Source organism: Nelumbo nucifera, chromosome 8 (assembly GCF_055504915.1).
Source record: "Nelumbo nucifera cultivar China Antique chromosome 8, China Antique-T2T, whole genome shotgun sequence".
Classification (NCBI taxonomy): domain Eukaryota; kingdom Viridiplantae; phylum Streptophyta; class Magnoliopsida; order Proteales; family Nelumbonaceae; genus Nelumbo; species Nelumbo nucifera.
This window is the reverse complement of record NC_142656.1, coordinates 44,301,058-44,323,237: the sequence shown is the minus strand read 5'-3', so window position 1 is coordinate 44,323,237 and position 22,180 is coordinate 44,301,058. Positions and strand designations below refer to the sequence as shown.

The 22,180-nt window shown below is 39.9% G+C and overlaps 1 protein-coding gene across 15 annotated transcripts in view; it reads left to right on the top strand.

The window, feature by feature from the left end:
- Nucleotides 1-22,180, top strand: part of LOC104611385 (CLEC16A-like protein) — a 138,195-nt gene that overhangs the window by 4,270 nt on the left and 111,745 nt on the right. For 8 of the 15 annotated variants that reach the window (XM_088893145.1, XM_088893140.1, XM_088893142.1 and 5 more), the window contains 8 exons: nt 777-863; nt 1,463-1,553; nt 11,869-11,920; nt 12,019-12,095; nt 12,182-12,315; nt 12,423-12,519; nt 12,668-12,725; nt 17,788-17,904. In XM_088893145.1, the coding sequence (XP_088749271.1) occupies nt 1,501-1,553; nt 11,869-11,920; nt 12,019-12,095; nt 12,182-12,315; nt 12,423-12,519; nt 12,668-12,725; nt 17,788-17,904 (588 nt within the window). In that variant the 5' untranslated portion in view covers nt 777-863; nt 1,463-1,500. Of the gene's footprint in view, nt 1-776; nt 864-1,462; nt 1,554-11,868; nt 11,921-12,018; nt 12,096-12,181; nt 12,316-12,422; nt 12,520-12,667; nt 12,726-17,467; nt 17,498-17,787; nt 17,905-22,180 lie in introns of those variants that run through there. The other 7 variants (XM_010278403.3, XM_088893138.1, XM_010278401.3 and 4 more) reach the window with 4 other exon arrangements.

The window sequence follows — 22,180 nt, the reverse complement described above, 5'->3', positions numbered from 1 at the left end:
ACAAAGCTTATATCTTAAGCTGATATGTGTTCTTTTGTGGGGGTATAATTCAGATTATAAGGGGTTTATTTGCCATGGTTCTCAGTCTTGTCGGATTCGTATTTCTCAAAATGTTTTATTTCTTTCTTTGAACACTTCGTTAAATTGCCTCCTCCTGTATTTGTCTTATATTCTTTTAAGTCTGCGGGTTCTAGTGCCTTCTGTGTACCCCAAAGTCTCATGCTTTACATCCTTTCCCAGTTCCCCCCTTAATGGTCCAAACCCCATAATAAGAACATATTTTGTTACTTATGCAATATTTATATGTTCTAACATTCTTCTTCACCTTACTGTCTGCTTCAAATTTGAAGCCTGTTTTTAGCTTTTGTCCTTTTAACTTTTGCAAACCCTAGATACTAAAATATGGCCAAGAATGTTACTTTTGCAGACCCTAGATACTAAAATATGGCCAAGAATGTTTCTTAGAAACATGCCACAATAAATATTGGATATAGAAAACAAATTCTACTTGACTATAATTTTTTCACCCCTTATTAGGATATTAATTCTTATTATTGATCCAGAAAAGGTTCTACTTGACACGTCAAATTATGTAACCATGTGTTTGGTAGTTGTGGATTTGGGTGTCTTAGAAGAAACAAAGTAATCATGATCAATGTTGAATATTTCAATTTTGTCATTTAGGAAGGTGGTGTTAGTTGTATCAATCAAAAAACAAAAAGATGGTGTTAATTTTGCTTATTGGTTATCTGATCAACATGTGTTGTTTCTTCCAGATTTTTACACTAGGGATGTTAGGGCCAACATTTCAGTCATTTAGGAAGAAGGGTCTGAAGGCTTCTTTTTCTCGGAAGTTCTTTCAGGTTTGGTTTCCTTTTATTCTGTCATCTTAGAATTTCCTTTTTTCCTTTTCCTTTTTTTCTTGGCATGGATATTTTTCTTAATAAATGTTTTAGTAGGGACACCTGTGAAGAAACTCCCTGATGTACCATATTACTGTAGTTCTTATTGTATTGTATCTCTTATTTTATTATTTTCTCTTCAACCCTGCAAGGGCCTCTATGTAAATTCTCTAATATCTGTTGCCCTACAAGGGCCTCTCTTTAAGTTCTCTAATTTCATTATCTATATAAAGGACCCTTGGGTAGGGTTGAAGCATCCATTTTCTTCACCCCAGAATTCTGTATTCTTCTCTGGGTTTGTTGACATGGTATCAGAGCCGGTTGTTCTGTAATTCCTATTCTTCCTTTGCTTTCTCGTTGGCCATATCAGGGGTACTATTTTCTGGGTGTTTTGACTGGTGTTAGGGCTGTGCTCTTCAACTCTAATCCTAGTTCTCTGTGGTTGTTAGACCATAGTGTACCAATAATTAGCCAAGCAGGATTATATAAGAACTTAGTTATATGTTTTTTTTTTCCATGTTAGCTCAATACTTATGTGGTTATATGTTTTTGTTTATCAGGTTGCTGATGTCTAGTTTATGTTACTGATCATTCCAATATGTGGTTTTCTTTTTGGCGGCCGAGGAATAGATTCTCCTTGGAAGAGCTCAGGTTTGTTCACTTTTATTGTTCTTGATCCATATTTTTGGTTGAAGAGTACAGTCCAGCTAGGGTGTTAAGGCAACACCCACAAGCAAAACACAAAAATCAAAATACATCAACAAAAGAAGCTAATAAACTAATATCAAAGGATTCCAGCTTCGTTTCCTGAAGCAACACCAAATCCTGCCTGACTTTTCTCAGAATACTATTCACCACCACCCTCCTCTCCTCTCTTAAACCCCTGCCTTTCCAACTCAGCAACTTCATCCCTGTTATACCCCTCCCCCACCTCACAGCTTTCTGCCACTGCACTTCCACTATTCTTCTCCCTCTAAACTGTCTTCCCTCCCTTCTCCTTCCTCCCAAACCCCACCCTGGCTCCTAAAGCTTTCTTCTTTTCACTTTCATCTTTTCTTACCTTTCAAAATGCTCAAATGCTTTCCTAATCACCCCTTCACCTCCCAGGAAAAAGAGGCCAAGGAATTTTCCAACCTCTACCTGCCTCTTGACCAAATTCTCAATGTCCACCTTTCCATTCACCAAATTCTGATACCCTTCTGCATCTTCTCTCTCCTTACCCATTTGCTTTTTGATATCTCCTCAACTCCCTCATCCATCTCCCCCTCTTCAAACACTTCTTCCCCAATATCCCTAGCACCCCAGCCTCCCTGCACCACTGATCTCTTTCTGTTATACACCTGTTGGGACTGGAAACCTCCTCCACTATTTGATTTCCTCTTCTTCCTTCCTCCCCTACCCTTGGCTTCAAGAAGTCTCACTTCCCTTTTTTTACTTTCCTTGCTCAATTCTCCCAACTCAAAGACTCAAAGAGAGACATTGCAGGGTTTGAACTCACCTCACTGATGATAGTTGGCTTGGAGCTTAAATCATTTGAAGTTAATGCCATAGCAACAACCTCCTTTGAAACACTCGACTGTTCAGAACTTGTATCATCAACCACTCCAGGAGCTTCATTGTACGACATTCACACCTGTATCGCAGTTTACTGAGCTCCATCCTCCTCTTTTTGTGTCGAGTTATCCTCCTCTTGTTTCTGAGAAACAACTTCCAAACTAGGCCTATGCGCTTGTCCTCTCCCCATTGCTCAGTTCTCTGCTTTTTTCCTTCTTTCCTCTTATTTTTGCCTTCTCTTCCTTTGCTCGAAGACCTCTCCACCACAGTAAATTTCTTGCTGTTTTTGAACTTCATTACCACCCAGACCCAGTCCTCATCCAAAAAGTTGAGTTTGGAAACGACAGTAGAAATAGAGGTTCAAGTAAGCATAATGTTGGGACTCTTTTTTCTGGGAGGAGAAGAATTTGCAAGAAAATATTCATGGAGCTGGAAAAGAAGAACAGTTTTGGTTGATATTTCTTGCGCAGACATTTGTTATTTAGGAAGCTGTTGGTTGAGGAGCATATGGAACTGGGGGTGGGTGTGAGTTAGGTTTCTTGTGTGGGTGAGGGGTTTTCAGTTGTGTGGCGTTCTGATTTTGTAGGTCTGGTGGGGAAAGGTGTTTGTGTCCAAAGGTTTTTCAGAGGAAGGATGATTTTGGGGCTTGTTTTTCTTTGTGTAGATGATTTATTATCAACTTTGTTCTTTTGATCAACATTTCTTATCACCTTTGTTGTATTCTCTATCTTCTTTTTTTGTTTATAAAATGTTCTTTTTTATTTACTTACCCAAAAACATTATAGTGTCCATGAGTCCATGATTGGCTATTGGTGTTATTTCTCTATCTTCATGTTTGTAGTCAGAGGAAAACTTGGGTATCTCACAGGTAGTAAAGTGAAACCCGAAGAGACAAACCCTAAATTTGAGAAATGGATGCAGGAGAACTATACAATCATTGGATGGTTGGTCAACTCTATGTAACCTCATATAAGTCAGCGTTGTCTCTGGATGTCTTCGGCTAAGGAGATATGGGACAGTGTTACTGAGACCTATTCACAGAAATTGAATGTAGCCAGAGTCTACAAGTTGAAAAGTGACGTGAAGAACCTAAGATAGGGGGAGAAGAGTGTAGCAATCTACTATTATATACTGAAATCCCTATGGCAAGAAATTGATATTATGGAGACATGTATGGGAAATTAAGAATGATGCTGAAATGTATAGGAAGTTGGTGGAGAGAAATATGGTGTTTGAATTTCTTACTGGACTCAACCCTGAGTTTGACATCATTAGGCAAAATATCCTAGCCAAAGATGAGGTTACTCTTTCCCAGGCATACGCTATTATAAGCAGTGAGGAGAATAGGCGGCAGGTTCAGTTACAGAGTCTACCTACAGAATACTTTGCACATGCTGGAATATAGCCAAAGGGTCCTACTGAGAAAAAGGAGCAGATATGTGAATATTGCAAGAAACCGAGACATACAAAGGACACTTGCTGGAAGCTTCATCTTGAGCTTCTTCCTGATAGGTTTAAGAATAACAACAATTCTAAGAAGGGCAGTCAGGTAGGAAAGCCTACGACAACTAATGTTACTACAATACCTGAAGGAGGAAATAAGGAGAGTGAAGAAAAATCAACCATTGAGCAACTGGTAGCAATGAAGGTAGATTTTGAAAAGTATGGGAGGCTGCTAAATCACATGGAAGCTACTGTTTCTTCATCTCACTCTTCCAGCAACACATCATCATCATCTGCATTTGCTCACTCAGGTATTCGTGTTTCTGCAAATCATGCTTCAGTTTCAGGTAATCATAAAATCCCTTGGATTATTGATTCCGGTGCATCAGACCATATGACCAGCCTGTCTAATCTCTTCTACTCATACCACCTTCCCTCTGATAAAGAGAAAATATCCCTTGCTGAGGGGTCTCTTGCTCCCATTTTTGGTAAAGGGGGTATAAAGACCTCTGACACCCTTTATTTATCCTCTGTCCTTCATGTCCCTAAACTTAATACAAACCATTTATCTGTTAGCAACTTAACTAAATCCATGAATTGTAACATAACATTTTTTCCCACTCATTGTGTTTTTCAGGACCTGCAATCTCAGAGGATGATTGGGAGTGGCCATGAGGCGAACGGAATATATTTGCTGGACACACTGGATAGAGCTTTTGGACCACCTCATGGAGTTGCCTTAGAGTCAAGTCTTGTCAGAGTCTATTGACAATGTCTTGTTATGTTACTTTCGGTTTGGTCATTTGTCTTTTTCTGCTTTGAGTCATTTGTTTCCAGACATGTTTAAGGGAGTGTCTTTATCGAGTCTTCATTGTGAGTTGTGTGAACTGGCAAAGCATTGTAGACATTCTTATTCAGTAAGCAATAAAAGATCTCTTTCTCCTTTTCATATTGTTCACTATGATGTGTGGGGGTCATATCATTTGCCAACTATGGGGGGTTACAGGTACTTTATCCTTTTTATTGATGACTACTCTTGTTACACTTGTTTAGCTAAACCATCTGCCAATGCATTTGTAATTCTCTTTATTCATGTACAATGTATTTCCATGTCCTTGGTGAGCCACTTGAATTTCCTCTTTTCATTGTTGTACCTCCAGAGCATAGAATTGTCCTCTGTTAGCCAATTCACCACAATTTCAGAATCACCTTCTATAATCAGCTTTTTAATATTCAGTTCTTTGGCCCTTTGTATCCCTTCAATAGCTCCTAGAATCTTAGTCCTCAAAGAGTCTCCTACCCCAATCGGACCAGAGTATATAGTCAACGAATTTCCTACTTCATCCCTTATTGCTCCCCTTATTCCAAAAGGCCCTGGATTGCCTATGCTGCTACCATCGAAATTCAGTTTGGTGAACCCATGAGGTGGAGGTGTCCAACAAAAGTTTATGTTCTTCCTGCTTGAGCCTGTTTCTGCAATCTCCTTCCAGCTCCTTATCATCTCATCATCTGAGAACACTTTAAACAATTCCAATGTTCTCAGACAATGTATCATCCTGATGTGGATTGTCTCAAGGATTTCATCCATACTTCTCTCCTTATCTGAGAATATCCTTGAGTTTCTCTCCTCCCAAACAGTCCAATATATCGCAGCCCTACCACATCTCCACATGATCTTGGCCCTTTTGGTTGGTTAGTTGGGCATGGAAGTAAATAAGCTTTGCACATTCAAAGGAGGAGTCCACCTGCATCCAAACAAAGAAGTAAACCATTCCCAAATAACCTTAACAAACTGACAAGAAATTAGTAAATGGTATCTCGACTCACCATTAGATTTACAGAGAACACACCAGTGAGGAGACAAACAACTGTTGGGTCTTTTTCTTTGGAGTAGATTTCCTGTTTAGCCAATGAATGCCAAGGAATTGGCACACCTCTTAGTCCACTGAAATTTGACTTCCATATTTTGTATGAGATATCTAATTTTCTTCTTTTCATTTAGAAACTTCCACAAACTAGAATCATCTTTCATTAACCACTTGATAGTCAAATTAGAATCACCTTCCACTATTAGGTTTCTGATATTTAATTCTTGAGCTCTTTTTAACCCTTCCATAACAGCCAATATTTCAGCTCTAAGAGAGTTCCCCCAGCCAATAAGACCCGAATACAATGCGATAATTCGACCTTCATCATCCCTGAAAGCTCTCCCTATACCCAATAGACCTGGATTTCCTTCGTTGCTTCCATCAAAGTTTAATTTAGTGAACCCTAAAGCTGGTGGGGACCAAACTGGGTGAATTACATTCTTCCTTCTAACTGACCAAGCCACTTCTTTCCACTTTCTTGATGATATCTCCTTCTGAATAGTTTTCAAAAATGTACAAAGTCAGCCCACTGAATCACCCCTATAGAAATTAATTCAGTAATTACACCTTTATTTCTTTCTTTCCCATGAAAGGTCCATTGGTTCATTTCCTCCCAAACTGCTCAACATACAGCTGCTCTTACACATCTCCATAGAATTTTTCCTCTCTTCTTCAACCCCCTAACAATAGTAGAATGGAATAGGCTTTGTACTTTTGAGGGAGGGGTCCACCTGCATCCAAAAAGGTAGAAAAACCAACACCAGATTTCTGAAACAAATGGACAAGAAACCAGTAAGTGATAACAATTCTCACCATTCTTCTTACAAAGAACACACCAGTGTGGGGATAAACATCAATTAGGCCTTTTTCTTTGAAGTAAGTCGCAAGTGTTACATTTTTCAAGGAAAACTTCCCAACAAAATGCACTAACTCTGGGAGGAATTGGTCTTCCCTAGACTTCCGGAACTGGAAAAGGGATTCCAAAGACAGGTGGGGAATGAGCCAATACTTTGAAGAATGATGAACATGAGAAGACACCTGAAGGAGGAGTCCAAATCCTACTATCTCTCCTGAGTGGATCAATAGTCACCCCCTCAAGGATTTTTAGCAGGTCAGCAATGGGTTCAATTCTGGGTCTCTAAGGGCCCTTCTAAAACCCAAATTCCAATCAATAGATGAACTAGAAGAGGTCAAGAAAGTGGAGATTGGCTCATTTTTAAAACGTGATAGAGAATACAAGGACGGGAAGAGCTCCTTTAGCGGAATGTCTCCCACCCAAACATGATCCCAAAATTTCACGCAGTTACTGGAGCACATATCATAATTGATTAGAGGAAGGGAAGAAGGAAGGATGGCATGAATTGATTTCCGAGGAGAAGCTCTCGTAGCCCTAACTAAAGCTCCAGAGTCCTAGCCATCTGCCGCTTGCCCATGAATACTTAAGACCACTTGAGCCCATAATTTATCCCTTTCCAAAGTCAATCTCCAAAGCCATTTCCCTAGTAGAGCTTCATTTTTTTCTGCAAATTACCTAAAGCAAGCCCACCATCATTTTTGGTTTTGGTAACTATATCCCATTTGACCCTATGATCTTTTTTCTCCTCTCTTTGTTCCTATAAGAAGTCTCTCATTAATTTCTCCAAAATCCCACAAATTCCTCTAGGCATTTTAAACACCGACAAAAAGTACACTGGCAGATTTGCCAATGTAGATTTGATCAGAGTTATTTTGCCTCCCATGGATAGGTAATTTTTCTTCAAAGATGCTAACCTCTTAGTGAATCTCTCAATCACCGGGTTCCAGAAACTCTTTTTACTTGGGTTATCCCCTAGTGGCAGCCCCAAATAAATTAACGGCCATTGTGCGATCTCACATCCCAAAGTGCGGGCCCTATCCTTCACCTCACTTTCACTCAAATTAATTCCAATCACACAACTCTTGTCTAGATTAACTTTAAGATTAATCACCTTTTCAAAAACATTGATCACTTGCTTTAGGTTACTCACCCAACTCACCTCCTCCCCATCACAAAAAAGAATTGTGTCATCAGCAAACTGTAAATGTGTTACTGGGACCTTATTCCTTCCTACCCTCCAACCTTTCACCAAATTTCTAGAGTCTGCTCTCTCAATGAGTTTTCCTCGGACTTCAGCAATTAGAGTAAACAGGAAGGGAGAAAGGGGGTCTCCTTGTCTGATACCCCTGGTAACTTGGAAATGATCTACCACCCTCCCATTCACTAAGATGGAATAGTGGAAAGTCCTAATACATCCTTTCACCCACTTGCACCATTTCTGCCCAAATCCAAAAGACTCTAAGACTTCTAGTAGAAGTGACCAATCCACCATATCGTATGCCTTTTCAAGATCCAATTTGCACACTAACCCCTTCTTCTCACTTCTTTTGAAGTCTTCCACACTTTCGTTTGCAATCAGGATTTGATCCACAATTTGTCTACTCTCCACAAAGGCACCTTGATATGGGAAATTATTAAGGGTAGGACTTCTCTAATCCTCCGAGAAAGCACCTTAGCAATGATTTTATAAAGGCTGTGTACCAAGTTAATGGGTTTGAATTCTTTGGGGTGACAGGCATCTCCCTTTTTTGGGATCAGAGCCAAGAATGTGGAATTGAGGATTGGATTAATCACCCCCCTTTCAAAGAATTTAGAAAACACTTTTTGGATGTCATCCTTTAGAATCTCCCAATAGTCTTGATAGAAAGCCATCGTAAAATCGTCAGGACCAGGTGCTTTAGATCTATTCATTGAAAATATGGCTACCCTTATTTCTTCCAATTCAAAGCTTCTCTTTAACCACACTCTTGACTCTTCCGGTAGTCTTGGCCACTCCAAACCCTCAATCTGTAATCTGCTCGACATAAGCCTTCTAAAGATTGATTTAAAATGGTCCACAAAGGCCCCTTCAATCTCTTCCTGTTGAGTCAATATTGCATCATTTATCACTAGCTTGGATATCAAGTTCTTCTTCCTCTTGCCATTGGCTACAACATGAAAAAATTTTATTTCTATCTCCTTCCTTTACCCACTTATGTTTGAACTTCTGTCTCCAGCTAATTTCTTCTTTGAAGAGAACATCCTCCAGGTTTTTCCTCAACTCCCACCTAAGCTTCTTGTCCCTTTCCCCAAACTCACCTTGTTCTTCTTTTGCATCTAGCTCCTCAATCTGAATCATCAACTGTTGTTTTCTTTCCTCAAGCCTCCCAAATTGAAGAATATTCCATTCTTTGATTTTGATTTTAAACTCCTTTAGCTTCCACTGAAATTTCATTCCCTCCCAATTAGCCCTTGGATCACTTTCTACCCCCCATTCTTTCACTTTCTCCTTAAAACCTGGATGGGATAACCACATGTTCTTGAATCTGAACGGGATAGGTCCTCTATTCCTAGGATCCACCTTATTAAACAAAACTGGCCAATGATTAGAGGTGACCCTAGGCAATGTCCTTGACATCAGATCTCCCCAATATTCTTCCCAATGAGCAGTAAACAAAAATCTGTCTAATTTTGAACAAATTGGATCAGCTTGGAGATTTGACCAAGTAAACCGACTATGCGACAGATTCAGTTCTTTGAGCTCAAACACATTGATAAACTAGTTGAATTTCCTCATACTTGTAGTGTTTCTTTGCCGCATCTTGTTACACTCCTCAGTGAATCTAATTACATTAAAATCCCCTCCTAAGCACCAAGGACCTTCCCATAATCCTCTTATGTCTAGCTCTTCCCACACTCCTCTGCCTGTATCCACTGGGGCCATATACATTAGTTAATACCCATTCAAAACCATTGCCCACCTGTCTGAATTTAACAGAAACTGAGAATTTTCCAATCAATTCTTCAACTCCTTCAACAATTTCATTTTTCCACAAAGTCACTATTCCTCCAAAAGTTCCCCATGAGGGACTCATTGCCCAACTGATGCTGTTTGCTCTCCATACACTTTTGGCCCACCTATATTAAATGTCATGAGCTTAGATTCCTGAATTAGGAGTATATCTGGATTTTCTTTTCTCAGTAGCTCCTTTATTAACACCCTCTTTCTTGCATTCCCCAATCCTCTCACATTCCAACTCACGATCTTCATATTGCCTTCTTATTCTGTCCCTAACCTGCTTTCTTCCTATTTTTCTCCTTTCCTACCCCTACCCTTTCTCTCACTAATTTTCTTATCCCCTTCCACATCTTGCTTCAGCCTTTCAACTTCACTCACCTTTCCTTCTTCTTTTCTATTCTTAAGGTATATTTTCAGCTCATTCAGATTTTTTATTTTACATTCCAATTTTCAACTTCATTCATCTTTCTTATTTTACTTCCATGATTTTCTTCCAGAAGGAGCACCCCAGAGAGGTCACAGAAGTAGTGGTCACCCAATCCCCACTGTTTGTGTTGTATTTGGCTGCAACCAAGCTCCTCCACCAACTACCTCTTTCTCTGCCAAATCTCTAGATACACTTCCCCAGAAGAGCCTTGTTAAAGGCCTTCATTTTCCTGACTCCCAGACTTCCTTTTTGTTTTGGGACACAAACTTGATACCAGCTGACCAAGTGAATTTTCTTCTCCTCTTCCCACTCTTTCCATAGGAAGTTTCTCTGCAGTTTTTCCACTTTTTGGGTCACTTTCCTTGGCATTGGGAAAAGAGATAGAAAATAGGAGGGCAGATTTGATAAGGAACTTTTTAGAAGTGTAATCCTACCACCTAAAGAGAGAGATTTTGTTTCCAGGAAGCAACTTCCTTTCTAACCTTTCCAGCACAGGCTCCCACAGTAGGATGTGGATTGAAGATTTTCAGCACTTGGGCCCCACAGGAATTTTTGACAAATGCTGAACCTAGACCTACACATAGTGCACCCCTACTTGATCTGCTGTGGATATTGAGAAAATTGAAGTGCAACCTGATGATACTCCTATTGATCCAAACTATAAGATGAGTGCTCTTATGGACAACTTATATGGGATAAGGGTATGTGTCATTGGGTTGATTGGTTGGCTGTTGTATTTGAGATTAACTTGGCAAGGCATCTATTATGTTTAATGTTTTTTATTATTTATTTATTTTTTGCATTTTCGGCGTCTTTTTCTTTTTTTTCGCTTTGCTTTGAAAAGGCACAACCTCGCTTTGTGCCTTGGGTGCAAATTGCCCCTTGTGCTGCTTTTGCGCTTTCCGCTTTTAAACGTTGGCTAATCCATTTGTTGTTTTTGTGATCCATTTAAATCTAATACCAATCTCCCTTACTAGGGACCATACCTCTCATGGTTTGCCTATAATTTGGCTAATCTATTTGTTGTTCTTGTGACCCATTTAAATCTAATACCAATCTCCCTTACTAACTACCATTACCTCTCTCATGGTTTGCCTATAATTCCATATTTCCATGTTTCCCAATTGCATCCAGTCCACAACAATCTTAGAGTCACCTTCTACTTAATCTTCTTGGAGATCTTGTAATTACTTTTAAAACACTACTGATCCATATTGTGACAAACAAGCTAGTAGAACTCACAATCCTGACCAAAATTCACAATCTTATTTGCCGTTTGTCAGATCAGAAATGCAGTTGGCGATGTTCTTAATAAGGTAGTAGTTAAATCTAAGTTGGAAAGCTGGGCATCTTAAACATCTATGTTCAGATTGAGAGGGGGGGATGTATTAGGGGTATATCTATAGCTTTTCCTTTAATTTTCTTGATAAATAGATCTGAAAGAGGGGTAAAGATCTCAACAGATTGAATTCCCAAAACTTTTTCTTCTTCTTCCTCTCTATTGTTTCATCTTATTTATAGTTTATTTTTAATCTACAACACAACTATTCTAAAAGTACAAGGAGAAGGTCAAGAGAAACCTGAGTTAGGTAATGATCAATGAGAAACAACTTGATGGTTCATTTTTTAATTGAGGATATGGTCGTGGATATAAAATAATAGAGTAGGATTACTTGTTAATGTTGTCATATGAAGTTCTCATTCAGAACTTATTATGTTGAAGTTTTCTTGGTAAAGGTTTGTATATTGTAGCTGGTATAATTTGTATTTTCTTGTCAATTTCAATTTCTTTGTATTAATTTTGATTTAACATGATACAGATATTTAACTGATCAGCTGCAAAAGGTTCAAATTGTTAATGAAGTTAACAAGGTAAATGGTCTTTTTCTTGGCTTCTGCTAGATGTTCTCACTTTGATACAATATATCATGCATTAAATGTTGTCACTTCTATTGTACCCTGTTGTGAAGGATTTTGTAATTGAGGCTCTAAGATCCGTTGCTGAGTTAGTAACATATGGTGATCAGCATGATCCAACCTTTTTTGAGTGAGATTTCATCTTGTCCTCTTCATTGTTGATTTTCTTACGCCCTAATATTTATTTATTTATTAATAGCCATGCTTCTTCTGCAGGTTTTTTATGGAGAAGCAGGTTATGGGGGATTTTGTACGTATATTAAAAATTAGTAGAACTGTGAGCGTTCCTCTTCAGTTGCTACAGACAATGAGTATTATGATCCAGAATTTAAAAAGTGAACATGCTATCTGTAAGTTGGTATATAGAGTTCGGCCAATTTAAACAGGTCTTTTTAATTGCTTCTTTCGATTTAGCTATTTTAATGTGTTTAATTTTTCTGGATGGCAACATTTGCAGATTATATTTTCAGCAATGAACACATAAACTATCTTATAATGTATTCCTTTGACTTTCGTAATGAAGAGCTACTGTCGTATTATATATCCTTTCTGAGGTTTGTAATATCTAGTTCCTTTTGTTCTGATTTATCTAATTTGTATTGATGCCATATTTTATTTCCTTTTTGTAAATACGAATGCTAATTTCCTTGATTTCTTTTGTTCGCTTTGTATTCTCAAATGGATTTGTTGCGGTGACAAAAGGGCAATTAGTGGGAAGCTGAACAAAAGTACAATTTCTCTTCTTGTGAAGACTCAAAATGTATGTTCATTGCATACTTCTGTTTGTTGTTGGTTCTCATCTTGTTGCATTCTTTATGATGGTTGTTATTTTTTGGAGGATGCAGGGCATCTTGTTGATTGATAAAATAGTAGGGTTAGTGGTGTGAGGTGCTTTTTCTTATTTTGTTATTTCTTTTTCTATCTTGTATTTTGGAGTACTTTGAAGGGGCGATAGAGTTTGTTTCTTGAAGGAGTTGTGGTATTGAGGAATCTTCCTTTTGCTTGTCTTGGTGATTATCTTGTCGCCTGGGGTTGAACTTCCTTTTCTTGTCTTTTTAATGAAATCTTCATTTTACTATAAAACCTATAGAATTATGCATTGATTTGATATCCTGTTTTTTAGTGTTCCTTCCTGTTTTAATGATCTTTACTCAAGTTATTTTGCTTTGGTGGATAGTCATAGAAAATTTATGCTGTCCATCCCTCCATTAAGGGTTCCTTTAGAGGAAGTAATACTGGAGGTTGCTGAACCTTCAGTAGCCATTAATGTCTTTTTCGGGAGCTAGAGGTTAGATGGGGATTTCAATAGTAAACAACACACCAAACAAGGACGACAGTACTTCAACCAACTGTGAATAGACATCAGCTTATAGCAAGGAGACAATCAGCCCCTACAACTCCAAACTGTGACATTCACAGCTATCACACACTTAGATATGAATGTAACAGTACATATCTGGAGTACAGCAATGCTTTCACGATCCATAGTCCATAAAAGATGGGTGTAAACCTTAGAGAATGCTGCTCATTGCATTCTGCTGTTACCACCACACCACAGAATCTCTTCTTGGTACAACGACCAAGAGAAAAAAAAAAAAGAAAAGGGTAGAACAAGAGTCTAGTTCGGTCCGATGGAGTTTTGTCTCTTCTCCCAGTCGAAAAAAGGTAAGCCCAGATGAAGAACTCGATCTGAGAAGTTTAAGCCCAGATCAGTGCTCTGATACTATGTAGTCCAGCAAGGAAGAGAGAAAAATAAAGTAAGAAAAGAGAGAAGATAGGAGAAGAGAAGAGAAGAAGAAAAGAAGAAGAGAAGTGTTCTATTCCAAAAGTTGTAGCTGGCAGCAGCTAAGTTGGTATTTATACTTAGGGCGACAACTTATAATTAAAAGAATGGGGAAATACCAGAAATACCCCTACAGTAGAATGGGGAAATACCAGACAACTTATAATAAAAAGAAGGGAGATAAGGGATCTCCTTGTTTCAAACCTCTTTTTGCTGGAAAGAAATTTCTAGTCACACCATTAATCAAGATTGAGGGGTGCACTGAGCTTAGACATCCCTTAGTCCACATCCTCTAACACTCACCCAGACCATTTCTCTGTAGTATCTCAAGAAGAAAATAAAATCATAGGCTTTTTTTTTATCAATAACGAAAACTTTCATTAAGAAAATAAGGGAGTACAAAGTAAACTTGGGGGGGGGGGAGCGAGGTAAACTCTCTTAATTCTCCCTGGGAAAAAAACAAATTCAAGATTACAACATAGCCTAGAACATTTGTTCCTTTCCCACTCCTTACTTAGCAAGAGTATCTGCAAAGGAGTTGGCACTTCTCTTTACCCACTTCAGCTGAATGTCCAAACCTTGTGCCAGCTGGTTGAACATTCTTGTTTTTTTTTTTTTTTTTTTCATCAGCAGACTTCCATAAATAATCTCTTTTGCAGCCATCCTATAAATAGTTTTGAGTCCCTTTCAACAATGAGCTTATGACAGTTCAGCTTCTTAACCTTCTTTTTTCCTTCCTTCCATCACTGCCAAGATCTCAGCTCGGAGTGATTCATCTACACCAATAGGACCAGAAAATAAAGTAACGACTTTCTTGTCCTCATCTTTGAAAGTCCCACCAATGCTATAAGGCCCTGGGTTACCTTCACTACTTCCATCAAAGCTCAGTTTGACAAAACTAGAAGCTAGTGGAGACCAAAGGGGACTAATCTTGGTTTTGGCAATTAAAATCTGATAAGTTATTTTCCTATTACTTACAAAAGCACCTTGGTTCTGGGAGATGATGTAAGGAAGCACATTTCTAATCCTCCTCAAAAGCACCCAAGCAAAAATTTTATATAGGCTGTTTCCCAAGCTGATAGTGTGGAGACTCTGTAACTTGATGTGCCTTACTAGTATAGTCCCTGTTGTATATTACTTTTACATCTTATTCTTCTTTTCTCTTTCATCCCTATATGGGCATTCTTGTAATTGTACATATCTTTTAATATATAAGAGACTCTTTGAGGTGGGGGTCATTTATTCTTGACACCTCTAAGATTATTCGTTTTCTTTTCTCCATTCGGCCAAGAGTGTTGACATGGTATCAGAGCAGGCTGCTCTCTGATCTATTTTCTTGCTCTCTTAAACCTCACTGGAAGCAGTAAATCTGTTGTATTAGGGCTGTTTCGATCAACCCTTTTTTGTTCTTTCTTCTTTGCGCAACCAGCATGACAGATTTCATTAGATCTCTCTTGGGAGATGTAGAGAACACTGATGTGGGTCCCACTGCAGTGGTCCCCACTGTGTTCGTAGGACAGCATGTGTAGTTATTTGTTTCAGTTATAGTAGTGTCAGTTTGAGTCAGTTTGTTAATTCAGTTGTTATTTATTTCAGCTTTTATTTACTTTATTTATTATGTAAGTACTAAGGGCAGATGTGTCATTTCCATTGTGTACTAAACATAACCTATAAATAATAAGAAAGTGGCGGCGGCAGATCTGTTAGAATCTGTTCCTCCTTTCAACCACTTGTGTTCTCCTGTCTCTCTTCTATTCTCTCTTCTTTCTCTCACTTTTCTTCTATTTTGTAAACCTAAAACCTATTAGGATTCAAGACTGATTACAGTCTTGATCTTCTACTTGGTATCAGAGCCTATCTAGGGCTTCTCATGTGTGTCTTGTCCAGCCGACCACATGAGGACTAGCTAGGGCTGGAAGCTTTGAAGAAGTATTCGGTGGCTGAATCTTGGAGATTACCAGGAGAGGTTCGTAGCAGTTGAAGACTTGCCGCGGCTTGCAGAGAGTTGGTAATTAGGAAGAAGCAGCGAAGGTTAGGGTTCAGGTAACCCTAGAAGACAGTAAACCGAAGTACATAAGTAAGTTTTTTATTATTGAGTTTCAGAGACTGCAATCAGTCGAGATAGGTTGGACCTGTCTAGAAGGAGGGGTCGAACTGTGTTCAAGTTTGTTTCTAGGGTTTGACTTGCCGAACTGTGTTTAAGTTTGTTTCTAGGGTTTGACTGTTGGGCCGAACCCACCCCCCTCTTAGAGGTGATTAGTTTTAGGGTTTCATATTGCCCTACGACAAGTCCCACTTGTGCGGACTGCTTGGAGAGTGCAGCTGCACACTTATTTCAGACCTACAGTTGAAACCCTAATTTTGCTCTCGCAGCAGTGGGCCCCACAGTAGTGATTTCAGAAAAATATCATCTCAGATTGACAGGCTGCCTGGTACTGTGCATATCAATTGATTTCAGATCAGATTTGAGTTGATTTCTTGCATATACTGTGTTAGGTGATTGATTTTAGATCAGATTTGGGTTGCTTTCAAATCAGATTTTGGATCAGATCAGATTTTAGATCAGATCAGATTTCAGATCAGTTTTGTGTTGGTTTTAGATCAGATTTCAGACCTGCTTATTTTACTCTGTTTTCTGGTATAGTGGCTCTAACAGTTTGTAGCCATTGATTCTTGATCAAAGATGGAGTTTAAGGGTCAGGGAGAAAGTAGTTTTGGAAACAACAGTTTTGGTGGTGTATCTGAAACCGGGTTTCAGATTACAACTATGAGATTTGATGGGTCAAATTACTTGGAGTGGGCTCAATCAGCCATGATGGCTATTGGAGGAAGGGGAAAACTGGGTTACCTCTTGGGAGATGTGAAAGAACCTTCCAAAGATGACCCAACATACACCAAGTGGGTCCAAGAAAACTATTTGGTTATGGCATGGCTGTGTAACTCTATGCAACCACATATCAACTGCAATTTCTTGTGGGCAAAGACAGCCAAAGAGATATGGGATGTTGTGAAAGAAACCTATTCCCAACCCCTTAATGTTGCCAGAGCCTATGAACTGAAGTGTGAGGTGAACAACCTTAAACAAGGAGAGAAGCCAGTTTCTGTCTACTTCTCTACCTTGAAATCCTTGTGGCATGAGATTGACCATCTAGAGACCCTTGAGTGGGAGAGTCCTAAAGATGCACAGACTCACAGAAAGCAAGTCGAGATGAATAGGGTATTTGAGTTTCTGGTTGGTTTGAATTCAGATTATGACATTGTGCGACAACAGATATTGACAAGAGATAGTGTGACCCTTTCTCATGCATACTCCCTGGTGCATAGTGAAGAGACCAGGAGGAAAGTCATGATGCAGCCTTAGCCTTCTTTCCCAGCCTTGACAGCTATTAAACCTAAGCCAGGGGGTGACTCAGAAAGGGACCGGAAGAAGGAAGATAAACGGGATCTGGTATGTGAACATTGCAAGAAACCCAAACACACAAAAGATACTTGTTGGAAGCTACATCCTCACTTGGTCCCAGCAAAACTAAGAAATAAGAAGGGTAATGCTCATGTGGCCGTGAACACTGATTCAACATCCTCATCAGGCACATCCCTAGAGACTTTAGCTGCTATTCGGGCTGCTCTCATACAGTTGGAAAAGGAAGTTGGGAGTTCAGCTCAGCCATCTCAGTTACCATCAGCTCCTGCCACATCTGCATTTGCACATTCAGGTACTCGAGCCTCAGCTTACCATGCTTCAGCTCCAGGTAATACTGACCACTGCTGGGTAATAGATTCAGGTCCATCTGACCATATGACTAGTTTGCCATCTTTGTTCACTTCTTATCACTTATCCTCTGGCCGAGATAGAGTGTCCATTACTGATGGCTCTCTTGTTCCCATTTCGGGCAAGGGAGACATCAAGCTATCGGATACTATCTCTTTATCTTCTGTCTTGCATGTTCCTAAGCTTGATACTAACCTGCTTTCAGTTAGTAGTATTACCAAATACATGAACTGTTCAGTAACCTTTTTCCCTGACCGATGTGTTTTTCAGGATTTGGAGACGAGGAAGGTGATTGGGACTGGCCGTGAGACGAACGGGATCTATCTGCTTGGAGAGAGTTCTTGTCGGGAGGAGTCAGTGGATAAGAAGTCTTTTGTTTCTCAGTCTGTGAGTTCGGTTATGCTTTGGCATAACCGATTAGGTCATTTGTCTTTTAAGTCTTTGAAAATTCTGTTTCCTGCTTTATTTGAGTCTGTTGAGTTATCAAAGTTGAGGTGTGAGAGTTGTGAGTTTGCCAAACATTGTAGAACCTCTTATTCTTTAAGTAATAAAATGAGTAATTCCTTTTTTGATATTGTGCATACTGATGTTTGGGGGCCATATCATATCTCTTCGATGGGTGGGTACAGATATTTTCTACTGTTTGTTGATGACCATACCCGCTTTTCTTGGGTCTATCTTATGCGTTCTCGGGATGAGGTTTCTGCTCTGACCCAAAACTTCCATCAGATGGTTCTCACTCAGTTTGGGACCAAAATCAAAGTTCTTAGATCTGATAATGCAAAGGAATACTTTGCTCAGCCATTGACCTCCTACCTTCTTAGCCATGGAGTTATTCACCAGAGCACTTGCCCTTATACACCACAGCAGAATGGCGTTGCCGAAAGAAAGAATAGGCATATATTGGAGGTAGCTAGAAGCATCATGTTTACCTCCAATGTATCTATTCGCTTCTGGGGTGATGCTATCCTCACGGCAGTTTATCTCATTATTCGAGTTCCTTCCTGGGTTCTTGATATGAGAACCCCCTTTTCCCTTCTATACCCAGACGAGGAGTTGTTCATTGTTCCCCTTAAAACCTTTGGTTGTACCTGTTTCGTTCAGCTTCTCGGGCCTCATCATTCCAAGTTTGAACCTAAGGCCTCCAAATGCATTTTCCTTGGTTATGTACAAACTCAAAAGGGTTATTGCTGCTATGATCCGGTTTCGGGGAAACGGTTTGTCTCCATGGATGTCACCTTCTTTGAGGAGACACCCTATTATCCTAGGGTTTCTCCTCAGGGGGAGAGCAGTGAGAGTGGAAGTGGGGCTGTTTTGAGTTTCTTTCCTCAGGGGGAGAGCAGTGAGAGTGGAAGTGGGGCTGTTCCTTTACCTATTCCACTGGATGATGAAGGCTGTAGTGGTGAGGGTGATCAGAGGGAGCTAGAGTTGAGAGTCTATCACAGGCGATACAGGCAGGTTGATCCTAGTCATCGGCAGTCCCGGCCAGCTCTAGTTCCTTCTGCGGCTCCAGATCCAAAGCCTACTGAGATACCTCTCACTGTTGCCACTTCCTCTCTTGTGGATGACCTTGATCTCCCTATTGCCATTCGCAAAGGGAAACGACATTGCACCACTTCTACAGCTCACAGCATCTCACAGTTCTTATGCTATGATCGTCTGTCTCCATCTTACTGGTCCTATCTCACTTCCATTGCCGATGTCCCTATTCCAAGAACAGTGCAAGAAGCCTTATCAGTTCCAGAATGGAAAGATGCAATGCAAGTCGAAATGGATGCCCTGTTGAAGAATAATACTTGGGCATTGGTTGACCCACCAAAAGGAAAGAAACCGGTGGGATGCAGATGGGTGTTCACTGTGAAGCATAATGCTGATGACTCTATTGAAAGGTACAAAGCCTGGCTGGTTGCAAAGGGGTTCACTCAGACTTATGGTATAGACTACTTGGAGACCTTTGCCCCAGTAGCCAAGATGACCACCATCCGAGTTCTGTTATCCCTTGCAGCAAATCATTCTTGGCCCCTGTTTCAGATGGATGTTAAAAATGCCTTTCTGAATGGAGACTTACAGGAAGAGGTTTACATGCAGTTGCCTCCTGGATTCTATGATACAAAGACAGGTAAGAAGGTTTGCCGACTAAACAAGGCATTGTATGGTTTGAAACAGTCACCTAGAGCCTGGTTTGATAGGTTCAGATTAGCCCTTGGAAAGTTTGGTTATGTACAGGCCCAGTCAGATCATACACTATTCATCAAGAGGGTGGAGTCCTCTCTGACACTACTTGCAGTATATGTTGATGATGGTGACAGGAAATGACAATCTTGAGATTGAGTCCCTCAAACAACTCCTTCATCAAGAGTTTGAGGTGAAAGATCTTGGTGCACTACGGTACTTTTTGGGTATTGAGGTTGCTAGATCCAAGCAGGGGATTTTTATCTCTCAGAGAAAATATGTTCTAGATCTGTTGGCGGAAACAGGAAAGTTGGGGGTTAAGCCGGCTGATACACCCATCGAACAAAATCACAAGATTAGTGCAGAGGGCGGGGAGCCTCTTGAAGACAAAGTTATGTTCCAATGGTTGGTTGGAAAGCTCCTATATCTCTGCCTCACTCGGCCGGATATCAGCTATGTAGTTAGTGTTGTTAGCCAGTACATGCACTCCCCTAGAACTTCTCATCTTCTTGCGGCAGAGAGAATATTAGCATACTTGAAGAGATGCCCGGGTAGAGGTATACTGCTCAAGAACAATAATCACATGAGGGTGGAAGTCTATACAGATGCTGATTGGGCTGGGAGTGTTGATGACAAAAGGTCTACCTCTGGATATTGTGCCCTTGTGGGAGGTAACCTTGTCTCTTGGAGGAGTAAGACACAGAGTGTTGTTTCCCGCTCCAGTGCTGAAGCGGAATACAGGTCAATGGCTAATGGAGTAGCTGAAATCTTATGGCTGAGGTCACTACTTGAAGAGTTGGGTATTGACTATGAAAAGCCTTAATGTTGTATTGTGATAATCAGGCAGCTATTAATATAGCCCACAATCTAGTGCAGCATGACAGAACTAAACATATCGAAGTTGATTGACATTTTGTGCGAGAAAGGGTCACATCACAAGAAGTGTGTCTTCCGTACATCACATCTAATATGCAGCTCGCGGATATCCTCACCAAGGCTGTACCAAGGAAGAAGTTAGAGACAGACCTATCCAAGTTGGGAATATCTATCATTCCCAACTTGAGGGGGAGTGTAGAGAACACTGATGTGGGCCCCACTACAGTGGTCCCCACTGTGTTTGTAGGACAGCATGTGTAGTTATTTGTTTCAGTTATAGTAGTGTCAGTTTGAGTCAGTTTGTTAATTCAGTTGTTATTTATTTCAGCTTTTATTTACTTTATTTATTATGTAAGTACTAAGGGTAGATGTTTCCTTTCCATTGTGTACTAAACATAACCTATAAATAATAAGAAAGTGGCGGCGGCAGATCTGTTAGAATCTGTTCCTCCTTTCAACCACTTGTGTTCTCCTGTCTCTCTTCTATTCTCTCTTCTTTCTCTCACTTTTCTTCTATTTTGTAAACCTAAAACCTATTAGGATTCAATACTGATTACAGTCTTGATCTTCTACTGGAGACATTGGTTTGAGGCAAAACTTCAGATTTGGTGTCGCCTAGACCAGATCTATTCTCCCTACAAACAACATCTGATTTGGTGAAGTTTTCAAAGGAGTTCTGATCTTCTTCTTGGGGTGGCAACACTGTATAGCTTCTTTTTTTGGACTGCAACGACTTTGGACTTCAGATCTGGTGTCGCCTAGACCTGATCTATTCCACCTACAAACAACATCTGATTTTGTGAAGTTTTCGAAGGAGTTCTGATCTTCTTTTTGGGGCGGCAATACTGTACAGTTTCCATTTTTGGACTGCAACTCTTTTTTGGACTTCAGACCTTCTACATCAGCTTGTGATTTAAGTTTTTCTCTCCAGATTGAAGGGTTCTCTCAAGCTCTCCTTAACCCTACACTCAGTTTCTGGTTTGGAGTTTTTAAGGACTGCCTCAATCAGCATAAGATACCTCCTTGTTCTTGAAGAAGATGCCTGATGTGTTGGTAAATCACAGATTTCTCTCAATCGGCTGACTCAATCAACCTATAACCCTAGATCTGGTGTCGTCCTAGGGTTTTCTTGCCTCCCATTTATTTGATTCAGACTTCAGATTCATATTTGAAAGGCCTTAGACTCGGCTGTCTTAAAAACTTGCCGTTTTTGGACTGTCATTTTGAATTCTTGATTGCTGAATTAGGTTGTCTCTAATATCCTTGTGCCTGGACTGCTGTTTTCTTGCTGAAATGGCCTCCGGTAGAGTCGATACTATTCCTATAAAACTGGAAGGATCTACCTATGGAATTGACATTGCTGCTGTAGCACATGGGAATAAGAAATCTACTACTAGTGGCGATTCTTTTGTTAAAGGTGATTCTCTGGCATCTATGGCGATTCTTTTCAATGAATAGATCTTAAGCATCTGGTCCTGATGGATTTACGATGGCTTTTTATCAAGACTGCTGGGAGATACTGAAGGCGGATATTCAAAAGGTCTTTTCTGAATTCTTTGAAAGAGGGGTGATTAATCTAGGTCTAAACTCTACCTTCTTGGCTCTGATTCCAAAA